The 17681-nt window shown below is 56.0% G+C and overlaps 1 protein-coding gene across 1 annotated transcript; it reads left to right on the plus strand.

Moving 5' to 3' along the window:
* Positions 1-9016: 9016 nt before the first annotated feature.
* Positions 9017-17107, plus strand: CPSF4L (cleavage and polyadenylation specific factor 4 like; the record flags this gene model as incomplete). The annotated part of the gene is made up of 9 exons (XM_081161993.1): positions 9017-9119; positions 9577-9627; positions 11209-11361; positions 14057-14152; positions 15042-15135; positions 15968-16046; positions 16391-16558; positions 16654-16712; positions 17008-17107. The coding sequence occupies 9 exons, from the start codon at positions 9017-9019 to the stop codon at positions 17105-17107; spliced, it is 903 nt and encodes a 300-aa protein (XP_081018119.1).
* Between the last annotated feature and the right edge of the window lie 574 nt (positions 17108-17681).

Genomic DNA, 17681 nt, shown 5'->3' on the forward strand with positions numbered 1-17681 from the left:
TCTGGTGTTCATCTCTGCTTCTGGGAAGGGTTGTTTCAGGATGTGGGTGGGGCGGAGTGAGGGTGCCCCATCGGGGGCCTGAGGTGGCTTCCCTCGGTCCCTTTGGGGCTCTGGGAGTTTGATGTCCCAGCTGCCACTTAGCTGCTTGTGCCACATTGTCCTCACCTGTTACGTGGGGATCCTGCTGCCCCCTCAGGGCTGGGCTGCAGACACAGTCCCTGGCATGGTATTTGCAAAGTTGTTATTAACGGAGGGAGGCTGTGCTCTCGCAAGCCCCAGGTGCCCATGATGCGCGTGGGATGTTTCACCACCAGGACACAGCAAGTGCCTTTTACCATTTGACCTGGAAAATCAGCTTACAGGCGGTGGCATGTTCTTGCTCAGCCTTGTGGCCCAGTGAGGTAGACTCTGTTGTCCCCATTTTATGCGCAGAGAGGCCACGTGGCCACTTTCTCCAAATCACCAAGTAATGGAGTCAGAGCATGACTGGTTCAAAATGCTTTCGCCTCATCAAGGGTGCCTGGGAGTTCCATTACTCAGAAAAGTGAGGCCAGGGGTGTGTCTGCCCTGGGTGGGGACCCGGTGGCTCCCCCGCCCATCTCCTGCCTCACCACCTTCCCTTCCTAACGTCTACTTTGCCCTCGGCCGTGGCATCTTTGAGAAGGGGACATCAGCCTGGGCAGGGCCTGCTCTGCTACCTGAAGCCCCTCGCATGCCCTCCCATCCATATGGGGCCCAGCGAGGCTGGGTCCCTGGAAACCCTGCTCCTTTCCCCAGCATCGCAGAGAAATTTGGGCTGCACTCATAGTCATCCTGGGGAGCAATCAGGAGCGTAATTAAAATATTCCTCTGTCCCTGGACCGGCTCATTAAAGCTAATGAGGGGCGTAGCTAAGGCGAGTTAGGAATAGCTGGTGTGGTGGCCCCAGGGGAGCGGGGCACACATCCCCAGCCCAGTAGGAGCCAAGGGCCCCTGGGGGCTGCAGTCTAGCTCTAGGTCATTGCACAGAAGAATGCAGAGTTGAGGAGGCCCAGGCAGGTGAGGGGGAAACACCTAAGCGGGGGCTGTGCTCAGACAGTGTAAACCCCATATTCCACCAACAACCCCTGATTTTTGAGGGTCTGGGAGAAGCCAGCTAGCTACCTGAGCCCCAGACTGCTCTTGGACTTGATGGAGAAGTAGCTGCAAACCATCCGGGAAAACCCAGGGGCCTGTAGAGGGATCCAGCTGGACCCACACCTTTAGCAGCATGAATTTGGTTGGGGGCTCAGCAGGCCCACTGGACAAGCATGGGGTAACCAGGCAGGATGAGCCCAGCTATACCAGCTCTAATCTCAGTTTGCTGTGTGGCCTCAGGCCAGTTATTTTCCCTCTCTGGGCAGTTTCTGTTTCTCCATCTTTAAAATATGGCATTAGCTCAGTTGTTTTCGACTTTTTACCAGAAGTTTTATTTGCAACAAGGTATGCAGAACCCCTATACATAGCAGGCTGGGCAGACCAGCGCTCCGGCTGGGCCTCTGCCTCCCAAGCCTGCAGCCTCGGGCCTGTGTCCCTGCCGGTGCCCAGGCTGGTCCCACAAGGTGCTCACCTTCGACTGCATTCTCACACACACCCATCCACCCCCTCCTCCTCCCGGGGTTCGCCATGTCCCCAGAAGAAAGTGGACAAAAGGAATAGAGGCTGTCGGAACACACAAAGGCTCTTCAAATTTCAGAGTCCGGTTCACCACCTCCCCCACCTCCATGATACAGAGACTGGAGGAAGAAGGCACCGGCCAAAGCCCTGCGAGTGGAGCCCAGCAGAGATTGCGAAAGGGAGGGACGGGGCTGGCGCTGAGCCGGCGGACAGTATGGGGCACAGCTGCTCACGGCCGGGGGTGTGGTGGTTGTCAGGATGGCCAGTGGGGCGGGGGTGGGTGGGGTGACCTTTTCAGGTGTAGGCTGCACATCCCATCCCTCCCTGGCTCACCCTGGCCTCACGCACAGCTTCCCGAAGTTCCTGGCTTCCTCCACAGACCCTGAGTGAAGATGCAGAAAAGGAAAGTTAGGAGTAAAAACGGGGGACTTTGTCTGCTTTCCCTTTGCAGGCTCCTCTAGGCCCCGTGGCCTCCCGCCAGCAGCCAGATGGGAGGCTGGAAAGAACATTTTGAGGAGGGGGAAGGTATTTGTAGGCAGATGGATGTTGGTGGCTTTGCCTCTAAAACCTGTTGCTCTAACTCACCGAGCTGTTGTCCAAGACGAGACTCCCAGGAGGGGACAGGAGGAGCCAAGGAGAGAGGCCTTCCCGCAGGACTCCAATCCTGAAATGACTTTTGGCGTGTTAAAAAGTACCCCTCAAGGCCACAGGGCTCTGCTGAATTTTGCTTTGTTTTCATGCCCTGCTTTGTTCCAAAAAGGATCAGAGGCAGCTTATACGCAAATTACAATACGATAAAAATAGATCCGGGGGAAAACAAGGCTGGAACAAACATGCCACGAGCTAAGAGCAGTGTGCAGAGCTGTTAGCAGGCTGGGCCTGCACACTTCTCAAAGGTGGGCTGAAAACTGGGCTCTGAGCTTCCTGTCAGTCAAAGCAAAAAGGGAAAGCTACCTGTTAGGAGACTCTCAAGGTCCACAAAGTTGAAACGGTCCCAGAAACAACTAACTCAGCTTTTTCTGACACTGGGGTCTGAGAGGGATTCTTGTGAGAACTTTGGCGGGGGCAGGGCTGGGGTTCCAGGCAATGACCTCAACAACAGTGTGGTAACAGATACAGTCATGCAAACCCCATAAGGCTGCTTTTCCACTCAGTATGAATTGAAGGCCTGAGGCCAAGACACGGATCAATAAAACCAACTCTCTGGAGGGTCAGACCCAAGCCATCCAACTCATTCACCCAAGACATACCACTGAGACCCTCCCACAGCAGGATTTCTCAGCCTCAGCACTATCAGCACTTGGAGCCCATCATTCTGTTGTTGGGAACTGTCCCCAGCAGCATCCCTGGCCTCTACCCACTGGATGCCAGCAGCTTCCTAGCAACCAGCTATGTCACTCCAACACATTCCCAGACATTGCCAAGTGTCCCATGGGCTGCTGAAAAACCACTGCTCTTACAGGAATGATGAGATGCCTTTTTTTTTTTATTTTTACCATAAGAGCCAACTTAAGACAAAAATGTTTTCTCAGAAGAAAGTAGACAAAAGGAATAGAGGGTGTCATCCCCCCCCCAAAAAAAGCTTATGAAATCCCATAGGGGAAAATGTATCTTGCATCTTAAATTACCTACTTTATTGAGAAAACTTCTTTTTAGCCAGTAGCATTGTTACGATGAGGGTGTTATTTGAGAAACAGCCACACAGAGGCACTTTCTTATTTCTCATGCTGGAGTTAGAACGAGGGATGTGCTGAGAAGCTGGCCCGGCCCGTGGTCTGCTGCCTGCGAATGGATCTAAGGCAGCGGGTGGCCTGTGCCATCTCCCCGCTGTCCTGGAAGATGACGCCTCCTCACTGTCAATTCCTGCACCCAAGGCTCCTCCCGCCTCCAGCCAAACCAGAGCTGGAAGCTGTATTCTCTGAAAACAGAAACCTGCGGCACAGACTCATTTATTCATCAGATATTATTGAGCACCTACTGTGTGCCAAGCGCTCTCAGAGGCGCTGGGGGAGCGGGCAGGGTGAGAGTGCACAGGACAGCAGACAAGACAGACAGGGCCCTGGGGTGACCTGTGACTTCCATGGGCCCCTTCCTCCATAAAAGTCACTAAAATGGTATTATATGACTATGTCAGAAAAAAGGCTGGATGAATTAATGTTATATAATCAAACTTTTTCTTCGACCTGAAGGTTCATGTATTTAATTCGGATTTTAAAGAAACTAAGACATTTTTCATGGGCCTGCTGGGCCTGATGGAGAGGCCACATGGGCTCTGCCCCCAAGGGCTGGGGGTGAGGTGGGGATGCCGGGAACAGACAGACCGTCAACAGGCAAGACAATAAATGGACACGTCCTATACCGCGGGGAGGCCTTCGGAGGACGTGAACCAGAGGGCGTTGGACAGAGAATGCCAGGATTTCCCCCTAGAGAGGCCACGGGGAGGGTCCTCCCTGAGGAAGTGGGGTTCAGACCAGATCAAAGAAGGAGGATCTGCGAGGGGACGAGCAGGGACCAGCAGTTTGGGGAATCGAGGACACCCGCAGCTCCGGCCCAAGTATTGGGTGGCGGTAACATTCTGAGAGGGCAAGACAGAGAAGGTGGCACCGATGTCTGGGAAGCTGGAGTTTGGTCTCAGACATATTCAAGTAGAAATGGCAAGAAGACAGGTGTCTGTGAGGCGGGTGCTATGGACTGAAGGTTTGTGCCCCCCCCCAAATCCATATGTTGACACCCCTAACACTCCATGTGATGGCATCAGCAGGCGGGGCTTCGAGGCGGTGACTGGGGTGAGATGCGATCAGGAGGGTGGGCCCCGTGATGGGAGCGGTATCCTTATAAGAGGAGGAAGAGACCAGCCATCTCTGTCCACCACGTGAGGACACGGCCAGCCAGGAAGGGGCCCTCGCAGGGCACGGAATCTGCCAGCGCCTGAGCTTGGACGCACGGCCTTGGGAAAGGTGCCAGTGGCCTGGTCTGTGGTCTGTCACAGCTGCCCAGCTCCCCGCGTGTCTGCAGCCACACATCTGGGTCAGAATGGTGGCCCGGATGGAATTCAAAGGGAGGCCAAGAAGTGAGACCAAGGGCAGCTCTATGGTTTCGATGAACACAGGAGGGAAGGGCAGGACTGTGAGCGTCCCCCTGGGCCCTGCCAGCTCTCCCCCCAGCCCCCAGCCCCCAGCCCCCAGCCCCGGGTGGTTTATCTAGGCTGGGAACCAGGAGGAGCTGCCCTCTGCTTGCCCACCACAAGCCACCAGGCTTTGAACAGAGTGGGCACCATTGACTCCTTGTCGATCACCAAGGCCAGGAGGGTTTTTCCATCTGTACTCTGGCCGCCTCCTGACCCGAGAATCATTTAGAGATAACAGACTGGAGGACAGTCTGCCGTGATGAAAATGAAGTTTTTTTTTTCCAGACTCTATTGACCTAAAGGCAGATCAAACGTGTGACCTTGGCCCTCCATCCATCAAAGTGAGTGCCCCAGGCTGTGGCTGGAAGAATTAATCCTTGACTGTGTCCCCTGGCCAGCTGTGGGCTTTGTGTTCTATAGAAACCCTGCTCTCTCTCCTCCAGTGAGGGTGGGGGGCACGTCGCTCCAGGAGGGACACAGACCCTCCCCGGGGGGGGGGGGGTATCAGAACTTTGCTAATGACTATGGTTTATCTTGACCTTCCACAGTTTGCCATTTTACAAAGCATGGAATCCTTCAGGGTGTTGGGGAATGGTATCTTCTTTCCTGGGGCTGCTTTTCGGCCACTTGTGGATTCTGACATGTTTGCTGCTGGAGCCCCTTCTCTGGCCCTTACGTAGAGAGTGGTCCCAGGTTGGCAGCCAGTGGGCTCTTTCTAAAATGCAAATCAGACCCAAAGCTGAAAGTCCGGCTCCTTCAGTGACTCCCAAGGCCTCAGGTTCAAGGCTCTCCCCTACCCGGGCTCCCAGTCCCTTGAGCCTCCCTCAGCAGCAGACCTGCCCCACGCAGCCTACAGGCCCAGGAGTGGCTTCCCCGGTGCACTGTGCTGCTTCCACTGGGAACATGGTCCCCTGCCGCCTTGATAGCCATGCTGCCTGTCCACAGCTTTGTCTCAGAAGGTTCTAGAGGTACCCCAAACCCCCGGCTTTTCAGAGCAGCTCAGTTCATAAAGGGGAAGGAGCAGGGTGACCGTTCAGGGAACCTGCAGCTGGCGTTGGATGAGAGCCTCATCATGATGGTGATTACAGCTGACACCACTGTGTGTTTAGCGATTTACAAGTCCATTTTGCAGCTGTGAATTAATTAATCAATGCAAACACAGGGCTGGGGATAAGCTCTGGGCACCAAAGGGCAGACTGTGAGGGTCCAGCAGGGAGGTCCCAGAGCCCTCCTCCAGGGCATCGCCGGGACAGTGGGGCGCCGGTCCACTTGGGAGCCCCGAGGTGGTAATATAAACGGGGGAGGGGGACAGCTCCCCTGATCTGAGTGAGACAGAGCACCTGCGAGGTGGGAGACCCAGGTCACATTCCCAGTGGAGACTAGTTAGCTGTGGGACCTTGGCGGTATTTCTATTTGCTTCGCTGTAAAAGGGGTGAGATCTTAGGAAACTGAATTTCTACGTGGGAAGATGTATTAGTTTCCTGGGGCTGCCGTAACAAATTACCACACACTCGATGGCTTAAAACAACAGAAATTGATTTTCTCACAGTTCTGGAGGCCTGAAGTCCGAGATCAAGGCGTTGGCAGGATTGGTTCCTTCTGGAACCTCCGAGGGAGAAATGGGCCCAGGCCCCTCTTCTGGCTTCCCGCGATGGCTGGCCTCCCTTGGCGTCCCAAGGTCACTGGCTGACCCCAGTCTCCTCCCTTCTTCACAGGGCTTTCTCTAGGCCCCTTCTGAATCGTCATCTCAAATCTCCCTCTTTTTTCTTATAAGAACACCAGCCCTTTTGTTTAGGACTCACCCTAATTCCAGGATGAGCTCACCTTGAGATCCTTAATTACATCTCCAGAGACCCAGTTGCCAAATAAGGTCACATTCACACCAGGGGTTAGGACTTAGGCTGTCTGGGTTTTTTTCTGGTTTTTTCCCCACGGGGGGCGGGGAGAGGCATTCAACCCACTATGGAAGGTATTTTGCAGAAGTAAAAAGCATGAATGCCAGGTGCTGTCACTCCTACGACACAGCCTCGGGAGAAGGGCATCCATCTCTGCCACGTCCTCCACACACCTCCGGCAGGCCAGGCACACAAGTGGGACAGGAGTCCAGGTGGAGGGTGCCACCTTGACCAGAAGAGGAGGGGATGCTGGGGTGCATGGATGGAGAGTCTCCGCCGGCTTCCTTCATCCTCAGTCCTCACAATGGATTCTTGGGCCGACAGCGGGCTGGAAGGACCTCTGGCTATATCCCCAGGACTCTGATTAGTTATCACCCCCTAAGTAGCCCCCTACCCTGGTCTTTTCCCCTCAAGTCTTCCCCATAGGGCTGTGTGCTGCTCTCCTAATTTTTCCCAGGCCCTCCACCGGCTGCCTTCATGATAAAAACTGGGTCCTAAAAGACATTCCGGGTTCAGGCCCTATTTCTCCCATCTTGTCACCCACCACTCCCCTTCTCTAAAGCCAGGCTTCCCCCAAACCAAACCCTTGCCCATCCCCTGAGCCTGCCTCTTGGCTTCATGGCCCAGTGCCTTGTACGGCAGGCCCCTCTTCTGGAAGTTTCTTCCTCATCACCAGACTCTCCCAGGAGCCCTCCTTGCCACCCTCTCTGGGGTTTACCATTATCACACTGGCACAGATCACCCCCTTGTGTAACTGTGTTGTTGAACGTGCTCCCACTGGACTGGGCTGTCTCTGAGGGGCAGGGCCACAGTCCTTTGTGTGGGGGTCCCCGATACCTAGTATAGAGATGCCCCTTGGGTGTTTACAGAAGAAAATCATCAAGAGATGTGGGTTCGAATTCCATTGTTACCACCTTCCCAAACATATGCCCTTGGCTTTGCTGGGCCTTGATTTCCTCACCTGTCCGCAGGCCCTGGCACGTTGGTGCTGGCCTTAAATGAGCCTGTGTTGACAGAGGAGTGTGTTCTTGGACTAATCAGTGCACACAAATAGGGCATCTCCCCAGGGACACCCCCCCTCCCCCCCAGCCTCCAGCTTGCCCTCTGCCTTCCTGGGAATGTGGCTGGAGGGAGGCCCCAGCTTCTGGAAACTCTTGGATCCCCTCCCCCCCAGCCCATCCCTGCCTCGCCTGGCCCCAGGTGTCTACCTCTCCATCTACTTTCTTTTCTGATCCAGAGTTCAAAAGACCAACAAACCAAGGAGTCACAGCCCGGGGGAGACAAAGCCAGCAGGCTCGTGCTTGTTGGCCCAGCTGCGGACCTGCAAGGCGCTGCCCACCACTCCCTGCTGCTCTGGGAAGCAGGGCATTTGGGTTCTGTGGGCATCGTCCCCAATGTGACTTGGAGAACACCAGCTCCAGTTAGAGGGAAGGCCAATGAGGGGGCCCGAGCAGGGGGAGGGGGAGGCCTGGCCTAGTTAGAGCCCTACAAAGCTCCTTTGAAAACATTTTCAGATGTCCCCAGGCCAGGGGGGAAAGGGGTGTCGTAATAATAATAAACTAACATTTGCATAGAGATTTCGTTTACAAAGCACTTTCTCAGGGGCGGGGAGGCTCTGGGGTGGCCCAGCGGATTCGTGGCGGGGAGGCTGCAGCCTCCGATTGGTTCCACCCCCCGCCCTGCCTGCGATTGTGCGCGAGGTAAACAAAGCGCCATTCATCCAGCTATTTCCGATTCTTCTGAGTTTCAGTCTCTCTTCCCCTCTCCCATGAAGAGCTCACTCTGCGCTTGCCACTCGGGCCAGAAAAGGGGTGTCAGGAGCCCGAGAGGGAGGGGCTGGCTGGGGCCCGATGGAGGGAGGGGGGAGGCGGTGGGGTGGGGGCTCTGTCCCTCTGCACCCCCGCCCCGCCCCCACACCCTCTGGCTCTCAGGCTCCTGCGAACCGGGAACAGCCTGGCTGTGGTCGGTTTGTGCAACTTCTCTTGCTAACCCGGGCTGTGTGTCTTCATGTTTGAAGTATGAGCGCAGGCTTGGTAACGTGTGTGCATATGCCGTGTGTGGGTTTGGGAACAAGCAGAGATAAGCAGCGTGTGGGGCTCTGCTATCCCTCCCCAGCAGGCGCGTTGGGATGGGACCCACCAACAACAGTGTGGGGGTGTGGGCCCCGGGCGGCTGCACCTGCGCCGGGTGGGAGGGGGCAGACAGCTGGGCCCACTGCAGTACAGCTGGGCCCGCGGGTAGCCTGGCTGTCACCTGGCCCCTGGCATCAGACCCTGGCCCTTTAAGGGCCTCCGGAGCTTTATAGGGTCCACCTGTAGGGGCTGGAGCAGCTCTTAGCAGCCCCAGCAGGAGGTGGGAGATGGAAGAGGTCATTGCAGGGCTCGAGGGGTTCACCTTCACCTTGGAGAGGGATGTGGAGACACAAAAGGGCACTGGACTCCTGCCTTTCCAGGGCATGGACAGTGAGTGAGGGCGGTGCCAGCATCCCTCTCAGGGACCCTGAGCCACCCCTTCCTCCTCCCTCCCCCCCAGCCTCTCTGCAGGCCTCTCTGCTCAGCATCCTGCTGGCTGCCCCTTCTCTCTGCTGCTCACCAGGGGGGCTGAGCTGGGGGCTCGGGCCCACAGCCTGGGAATCCCAGCTTAGCCCCTGTCTTCTCAGGCGCTCGGGCCTCCCCTCTTACATATTGTGCGGGACTCCAGGAAAATAGGGCTGGCTCCCCAGCTCCCGGGCTGGTCTCGGGCCCCTCCACGGCCACTGTTGCAGACTTGGGGGGCTAGGTGTTGAGGCTTGGAGGCTGGTTCTAGAGGCCAGCAGCCAAAGGCAGGACGTGGGGGCCTTTGGGGAGGTTCCCAGGGACTTGCTGATGGTCGAAGACCCTCTGGGGAAGCTGTCCTCTCTCTCCCCTTCTCCCCTTCTAGAGTCGAGCTCAGCTGTGTGCAACTTCTATGCAAAAGGGCTGTGCGAGAAAGGTGGGTCAGCAGGTGGGCCTGGGGCGGGCGGCAGCCGGGCGCAGCATAGCCCTGAACGGGGTGTCGGATTTGCACCTGGTGAGGGGACGTCGGGGTGGGGCAGAATTTTAATCCTCTAAGTAGGCAGTGGGCAGACCCACCAGGAAGCCTGCCCCCCAAGGATTTCCCTGACTCAGTAGCATTGATCAGGGGGGTCAGAGCAGCCTGGAAGGGGGCAGTCCTTCCTTCTGCCTTGCTGGGGGTGGCAGTGTTTGTGGGTCTCAGCCAGGGGACCGGCACCCTTCCCCCACTCTTGTCCTCTGAACCCACCTGGGGCCGCTCATCAGCTCCATCCACTCCTTCCCTGTGCCCCGAGGTAGCTCTGGCCAGTCTCTGAAATGCCACCGACAAGCACCCCTATTTCCCTCCCACCCCGATTTGGATCAAGCAGTGCCCTCTCCCACGCCCCTCTCCCTGAAGCGCCTGACTCAAATCCAGGAGTTCTCAGCTTCTTTCTGGCCCACAAACCACTCACCAGCTCCTCTAGAAATGCACAGTTGCCCAAAAAAGGTCTTGCCTCCAAGATGGGGGCTCCTAGTCCCCCTGTAGGCCCAGGTTACAGACCCCTGCTGATGAGAATGAGCTTAGGACCTGCTTTTGGGATCCAAGTATATTCTTGGGAAGCTGGGCGGCAGGAGGGGCCCGGGCAGGGAGGCCCTGGCTTGCTTTTTGCCACGTGCCTCTTGTCTCCAGGCCAGGCCTGGATGATGGGATGAGGAGGGAAGTGAGTTCCCCAATCGCTGAAGGCTTTGTGGAGCCAGGACTCAGTGACACCTCGGTGGGTCCTGTGGCCTCGGCCTGTCTCTGGGGCAGTGTTTCACAGTGACACTCTCTTGCCAAGAAATTAAACGGCTTTTGTGGAAGGTCAGATCCAAGCATGTCTATGGCCAGGGGTGGGTGGGGGTAAAGGCAATTTAAAAAGAATCTTCCCGGCTCCCCTCAGATTTGAGACCAGTCCCGCTTAGGAACTTGGGAACTGGGGTGTCCTTCCTGCTGATGGCCACACTGCTGATGACAATGACGAGCTGAATATCACATTCCTGTTTCCTTCTAAATCCTTATAGCATTGTCTCTTACGTCAGCATCGCTCATCACATCAGGGCTCTGGAATCAGGAAGCATAACTTTTTTTTAAGACATGAATTCAGTAGGCCCTTAATGAGCACATACTATGTGCTGTGTGGAGGAGGGGCCCGGGGCTGGAGATGGTGGTTCTGCTCTCTGGTAGGAGCCCCACTGTCAGCTGGAGGAAAGGAGAGGGGGTTGTAGGGTGCTACAGCTGGGGGGGGGGGAGGAGTGTCCTGACAGCCTGGGGGCTGCCTAGGGTTTGACTGGCACCATTCCAGGCAGAGAATTCGGGCAAAGTTGTGGCTATGCCAACAGCCATCTGTTCAGAAGACAGCAGGTCCTCCGTGTTGCCTCTGGCCCCCAGTTCTAGCTGCCACCAGGGTCCAGGGGAAGGGAGCTGGGGTCTGAGCCCAGGGGTGGGGGGGCCCAGGCTGTGGGTGGGCAGGGGCTCCCAGTTGGGCACTCTGGCCCCCAGGGAAGCTGTGTCCGTTCCGCCACGACCACGGGGAGAAGACGGTGGTGTGTAAGCACTGGCTACGCGGGCTGTGCAAGAAGGGCGACCAGTGCAAGTTCCTGCACCAGTATGACCTCACCCGGATGCCCGAGTGCTACTTCTACTCCAAGTTCGGTAATGCGCGCTCCTGGCTCCCACCCTTCCCCCGGAGGCGGCTGTGGGACCAGATGTCTGGGGGGACCCCCAAAGGAGGCCTTCCACGTCTCAGGTGGCAGGCCAGGCCTGTCTGAGCCCCAGACACCAGGCCCTCCGACTCCCTAGGGAAAGTGGGACTGGGCTCCGGTTCCTGTTTCTCTGCCCCCAGGCTGAGGCACACACCGCTTACCTAAGGGAAGGAGAGGGTGCGGTTGGATCAAAGGCTGAATTGTTTTCCTCCACAGTCCCAGCTGCGTCACACACCCAGACTGACTGTCGGGAAGTAGCCTCAAATGGGCCATCTCTCTGTCCCTGGTTTGTGTGTGTGTGTGTGGGGGGGGGGGGTCCAGGCCAGCGGTTCCCAAATAGCAGGCACGGGGGGGGGGCCGCTTTCCCCATGCCTGCCATTCTTGCAAAGCACCTGTCACGTCCGTTGACCTGCACCAACATCTAAGCTTTCAACTGTCGCTATTTTAAACTCATTTTAATAGAAAACTTTATGTCGCTTTCATCACTGGAAAGCCAGCCTCGCTTATGGGCAATAAAAGGTAACCATAAACAAATAAGCATGGGGATCAGAAGTATAGCCCCCAAAATTATCTTGTGTGGTCAGGTCTGGGCCAGTGTCTCACCTCCCACTGGCCTCAGGTCCTTCTTTGGTCATCCAAGGGGAGCTCTGGCCCCCAGGGAGCCACAGTCGCCTCCTGCCTCATGTAAGCGTGGACTCTCTGAATGAGTTTCCGTCTCATTCTCCGGAGAATTCTACAGCTCGGTGCTCTTCAGAACTGGAAGGAGCCTTAAGGATTACCTAGTCCAGTGGTTTTGAAATTGGGTTCCAAAAAGAGTGACCTGGAGGGGGAGGAGCTGGGACAGTCTCCAGGGATGCCCCTGAGGGCCATGGCATGGCTTTGAAACTGAGCCAGCACTGGGGGCAGGTGCTCCTCATGAGTGGGGAGGGAGGGGCCCTGGCAAGAGCTCCTCCCAGGTCAAAATCTGTTTCCTGCCTGCTCCCGGGTTCCTTCAAGGACAGGGCAAAGTTTACCTGGAGCCTGGCTCCCCTTAGTCATCGCCTAAACGTCTTTCATTTTGAAATGCCACTTATTTACTCCGATAACCCTGGGTTGGTTTTCTTTTGGGGATGCTGTGCTGGACACGGGTACAGGGATAGGACCAGGTCCCCTTCTGCCCTCAAATAACTCCCACTGTGAAGGGCAGGCATGTGAATCAATGATTGCAATACGTAATGTATGTTTTTGCTCTTTAGAGTAAATGAACGAATATTTCTTTCTAATCTCATGCCAAAGTAATGATCATTCTTATTGGAAGTAAATTGTTTTATTTTTTAAAATATTGTTGGGGAGCATAGGAGTGGGGAGGCGCAGTGGAAAGGGGTGAGGAAGCCCGTGATCTTTGACCCTGCACCTACCTGGCTGTGCCCCTCAAAAAGGTACACGGGGTGTCTCTGGAGGGTGAGGCGCTGGCGCCACCTGCTGGCCAGGAGAGGAATGCAGAGCCGCGCATCCGGGGCAGAAAGGCCACCAGCGCACAGGGTGACTTCTCATAGTCTCCAGCTGTTGTGTTCACCAGCCCCTGAGGGTGGGAGTGGGGAGGGTCACTTCGATTCCTTAGAAGGCTCAAGCCCAGAGTCAGCTGCACACTGGCGACGAGACAGCTAACCACCTTATCGTGAGGAAGCCCCGTGAAAATGGACATGACGTCTCCTCTTCTGATCACTGGCGTCTTCGTTTGTGAAATGAGAAGGCTGGGAATGAGCAGTGGTTCAGAACTTAGGGATCAGTGGGGTTCTCTTCAGGGGAACCCTGCTCTGCAGAAGCCTAGTGTGTAGTCTGAAAACCAATGGCATAGATAACTATGTTCTTTATGGCTCTGAAAGGCACAGAGCCAAAGGCACAGACTTCTGAGGAGGATGAGTTTGGAAACACCAATTCTTGACTTAAGTGAGGTGGGAAATGGACCGAATCTCCCCCCAAGATGCCTTCAGAGCCCCTGGTCCCTAAGAGACATCTAAGAGGGTTGTCACAGTAACTCTGAGTAGTCTGTGCAAACAGCGCTGGCTCCTCCTGGGAGCCATGGGTCTTGGTCTCTTCCATAGACGCTACAGCAACCACAGGTGCTCTCTGCAGCATCTCTCTTCATCCCGGGACCAACTCGGAGGCAGGTCTCTGCTCTTCTCGGCAACTTCACCGGAAAGAGCTGCACCCCCAGACTCTGGAGGAGTGTCGCTCTCATTGCAGAGAGGATCGGTGGTGTTAGTCACAGCGGGTGGCTATTTCTCCGTTCAGTGTTTTATGTCTTCTTGGGTCTTTAGCTACCAGCTCGGGGTCCCCCCTTCCCTGTCTCTCCTCGTTCCTTCCTCTCTGATGGTGTCTACATGTCTTCAGTTTCAGCCCCCCTCCTGGACATCCAGCCCTCCCCCATCCAACTCCTCCAATGTGTGTATTCACCCCAAGCCCTGCTTAGTGAGTACAATTGGGGTGACCCTTCTTAGACTGCAGGAAGGATTAGAAATACTGTGTTGTCTTCAAAAGCTGCTGACTTTTGAAGGAAGGCAAGTGGCTTATATCTGAGGGGCAAGGTCGGTTCAGCGTGGGGAGGGCAGAGGTAACTGACCATGAGCCTGCTCATCTACAAAGAACGTTGCTGGTATTTTCAGGTGAGTGCAGCAACAGGGAGTGTCACTTCCTCCACACGAAGACAGCTTTCAAGACCCAGGACTGTCCTTGGTATGACCAAGGCTTCTGCAAAGACGGTAAGGCCCTGACAGGAAGCGAAGGGGATGTGGGTGACCAGATGGGCCGTCTCCCTGCGGGGAGGTTGCATGTTGCTGATGAGGCCCCGTTGGGGTGAGGTCCACCCCTGGGTTGAAATCCCAACAGAAGTCCTTTCCATAGTCTCACGCCCTCCGTGGGAGAATCCTCTGTGATGTGATGACCTGTAGGCTGGTGTGGGCGTGATGGGCCTGAGCGGGCTTATCTGGGTTCAAATCCCAGTGGCTTCAGGATGTGTCCGCTGTGTGACCTTGAACAAATGGCTGAGCCTTTTGTCTCCTCACTTATGAAAAGGGGAGATGCTTCCCTCCTAGGGTTGCTGGACCACTGGGATGAAGGACCCCAAGGGGAGCACTCCACATAGGGTCTTGCCCATAGGGTTCATGAGTTCACCCACCTGGGGTATCCTGAGTGTCACTTAAGCATGCTCCACCTACCCCACTACGGTCAGCCACTCAGGAGACAGGGACCACATCAGAGTCCCTGCTCTGAGCATCCGTGTCCCTTCTCTCCCCGTGCCTCCAGGTGTGTTGTTCTTACTGAGACCTTGGCAGGGTTGCTTTGGGGGGGAGGTTACAGAGGAGGGGTGCTGAGCAAGGATTAGTGAGATGTGGGGCTAGCCTTGCCTCAGCTGTACCTTCTATGACAAATTACAGTCCTTCAAGGCACGGCATGTGGGGGACACTGGCCACTCTACACATTCCAAGGTTCCTTTTCCCGTCTGTCACAGCTGGGGAGTAGGTGCTTCAGGACACTATGGACAGGACAGGGAGGCTTATACCGCCCGTTACATGGAGAGCCTGTGTCCTCCCCAGCAAGCTTTGTCCTGTTTCCCCCCCTTTGCTAACACAGTTTCTCTTTGCCTGGCAGGCCCCCTGTGTAAATACCGCCACGTCCAGAGGGTCATGTGTGTTAACTACTTAGCTGGCTTCTGCCCCAAGGGACCCAAGTGCCAATACGCACAGTAAGTAGGATCGATCCCGCAGAGTGCTGGGCCCAGTCTCCGGCTTCCCGATCGAGATCCTTCCGTAGTTGCCCTGACCCAGGCGGGAACCGAGCTCTGGCAGCACCGCCCAGTGTTTCCTGCGCATCGCTCCCCGACATCCCCCCACCCCACGAGCTCCCCTGGACAGAGCTCTGCCCCCTGCTGTTCATGCATGTTCATGCCAGGGGTGGGCATGTGGCTCTTCACCAACTGTTCTAGAAATAAGAGGAGAAGCACTTAACACCTAAATCCCCTGCAGCGTCCCGTCTGTCCCCAGAGAGCATGCGGGCCCCTTCGTGGGTCTGACACATGGACTCTGCCGCCGTTAGGGAGCAGATGGCGGGTCACAGAGCCCGGCTGTAATGGCCTCTCTGCTTCCTCAGTCCCAAGGTGAACCCTGGACCCAGCCCGACTTCCGCGGAGGTGAGTGCAGGCAGGCGGCTGACGTCTCCTGCCATTTACTGCGTGTTCCCTGGGGAACTCGGGGTCCCGAGCACTGCACTGTCCCCAGCTGCCCTCACCTCACAGTGTCAGCTCCCTGTCCCAGTCCTGGGAAAGGCACACCCGTTGCGTGTGTGGCACTTACGTGTGGCTGTTCCTCCCAGGCCCCCTCCGAGCTCTGTAACCTCTGCTTCAGGTAGGACTTCTCCGCTCTCAGCCCCTGGCTTCCCCTTTTCCTTAGCTCATCACACAGGCGTGGTTTTGCTAAAGGACAGGGCCCAGCTTGCAGCTTGTGGTCCAAAGCTGTCACTGTGGATAGGGGCCATCCTGTTTGCCTGGGGTCCCTGTTGGAACAGATCTCTTCCTGCAGACACCAGGCACGTGTGACAAACTCCAGCAGGGTCAGTAAACCGCAGCCTGCGGGCCATGTCTGCCTCCTGCCTGCTTTTGTACCACCTGGGACCCCAGAATGATGGCTGCTGAGCTCCTGTTCATTAGCGGTCCTCTGTCCAGCCAGCAGGAGGGCTGGGCCAGGCTGGGATGTCCAGGGCTCTGGGGGAGCCGCCCCCTGCCGGTTCTGAGGGGCATCTCCGTTGGAAGGTGGGAAGCAATCTTCCACAACTGGGGAATTCATAAGCCCATTTCTAACTTTCATCAGTTATGCTTTTGGCCATTAGGATGGGCCATAAAGGCACCTCAATGCCTGGCTTCTGCCCGCCTGGCCTGCGCCTGCGCCTGCACGGAGGGGTGCGTGGTAGCTCTTTGCTTCCTCACACCTTCCCTGTATCTGCAGCTCAACCAGCCGCGGGGCTCAGCACCCCCTGCTTCAAGCTGGCGACCTTGGAGGTCCCCTTTCCCGATGGAGTGCCTGCTTCTCCCCCCTCTGATGATGTCGCCCCAGGAGCAGCTGGTCTCCTACTGCCTGGGGCTCAGGGCGCTGGAGCTGGGCGAGTGCCACAGGGTGAGTGGGACTGGGGCTGGGGCTGTTTTCTGTCGCGGCTGGAGGGTGGGGGTGATTAGGTGCAGAATGTATGTGTGACTCCTTTCCTGCCACAGATAAGAAAACCATCCTTGGGTTTGGAGTGGGAATTAAGGAAATACTGGTACACCAAACGGTAGGACTGGGATGTCTCAACAACCCAATCTTACTATCTCCTGCCAGATAAGACTTTATTTCTTTAAAACGTTAATACGTTAAACGTCTTCCAGGTCTTATTTTGCTGCCTACTAACTCTCTGGAGTTATTTATACATAATGTCCTTGAGATTTGGGGGGCAGAGGTGGGGAGGGAATGCAGCGCCTTGGTTTTCCTTTTCTGCTGTCTTCTGGTTGATCAGGACTTCATGTTCTATCATGACTTCATGTGATGGCCTCTAAACTGTCTGAGTTCTGTCTTCTCTATTCTGCCAGACAGTCCTGTCAGGATGAGAGGCAAGGGCAGCCCCTTGCCTTCCCCGTACGTGACTTCCCGGCCTTTGAGCGTCCAGAGCCCTATACTCCAGGACAGTGATGCTCGGCCTGAATCTCAAGGTCTCCTTTGGGCCTGAAATGGGGCTTCACTTAGGAGCAGAAGCCACCAAATTCCTCGGAAAGCCAGCTAACTTTCTCCTCTGGTTCCCTAGACAATTTAGGATTTTTCTTTGGGGATTTGAATTTACAAAAACCAATGTTACTTACTTTTTCTTTCAGTGTGGAAAAATGGGCCATTACGCCATTAACTGCAGTAAGACTGAACGGGTAAGAGCCATCAAAACACAACCCCTGGTCTGCCTGGAGGACTGGAGGACCTGCCAGTGAGGACCCCGTGGCCATCCTGTGGGCTTCTCTGTTCCCAACATCCTCGCGAGCCCACTGTGGGCCTGAACAGCGTGAGACGCAGAGTGGCTGCTGAATGTAGATTTATTTCCTCTCATCCGGTCAGTGAATGAGCTACTAAAAATACAACAGCACTGGAGGCAGACTGACTGTGGTGGGATGAGTTATCCATAAAACAGGAGCAAAATGTGTGCAAAAGCGAAAACCTGAGTATCCGGGAAGCAGCCACTGCGCTAGGCTTGGCTGTGCACCCGCGGCCGTCGGGGCAG

The sequence above is a fragment of the Miniopterus schreibersii genome, assembly GCF_964146895.1.
Source record: "Miniopterus schreibersii genome assembly, chromosome: 16".
In the NCBI taxonomy this organism is placed as follows: domain Eukaryota; kingdom Metazoa; phylum Chordata; class Mammalia; order Chiroptera; family Miniopteridae; genus Miniopterus; species Miniopterus schreibersii.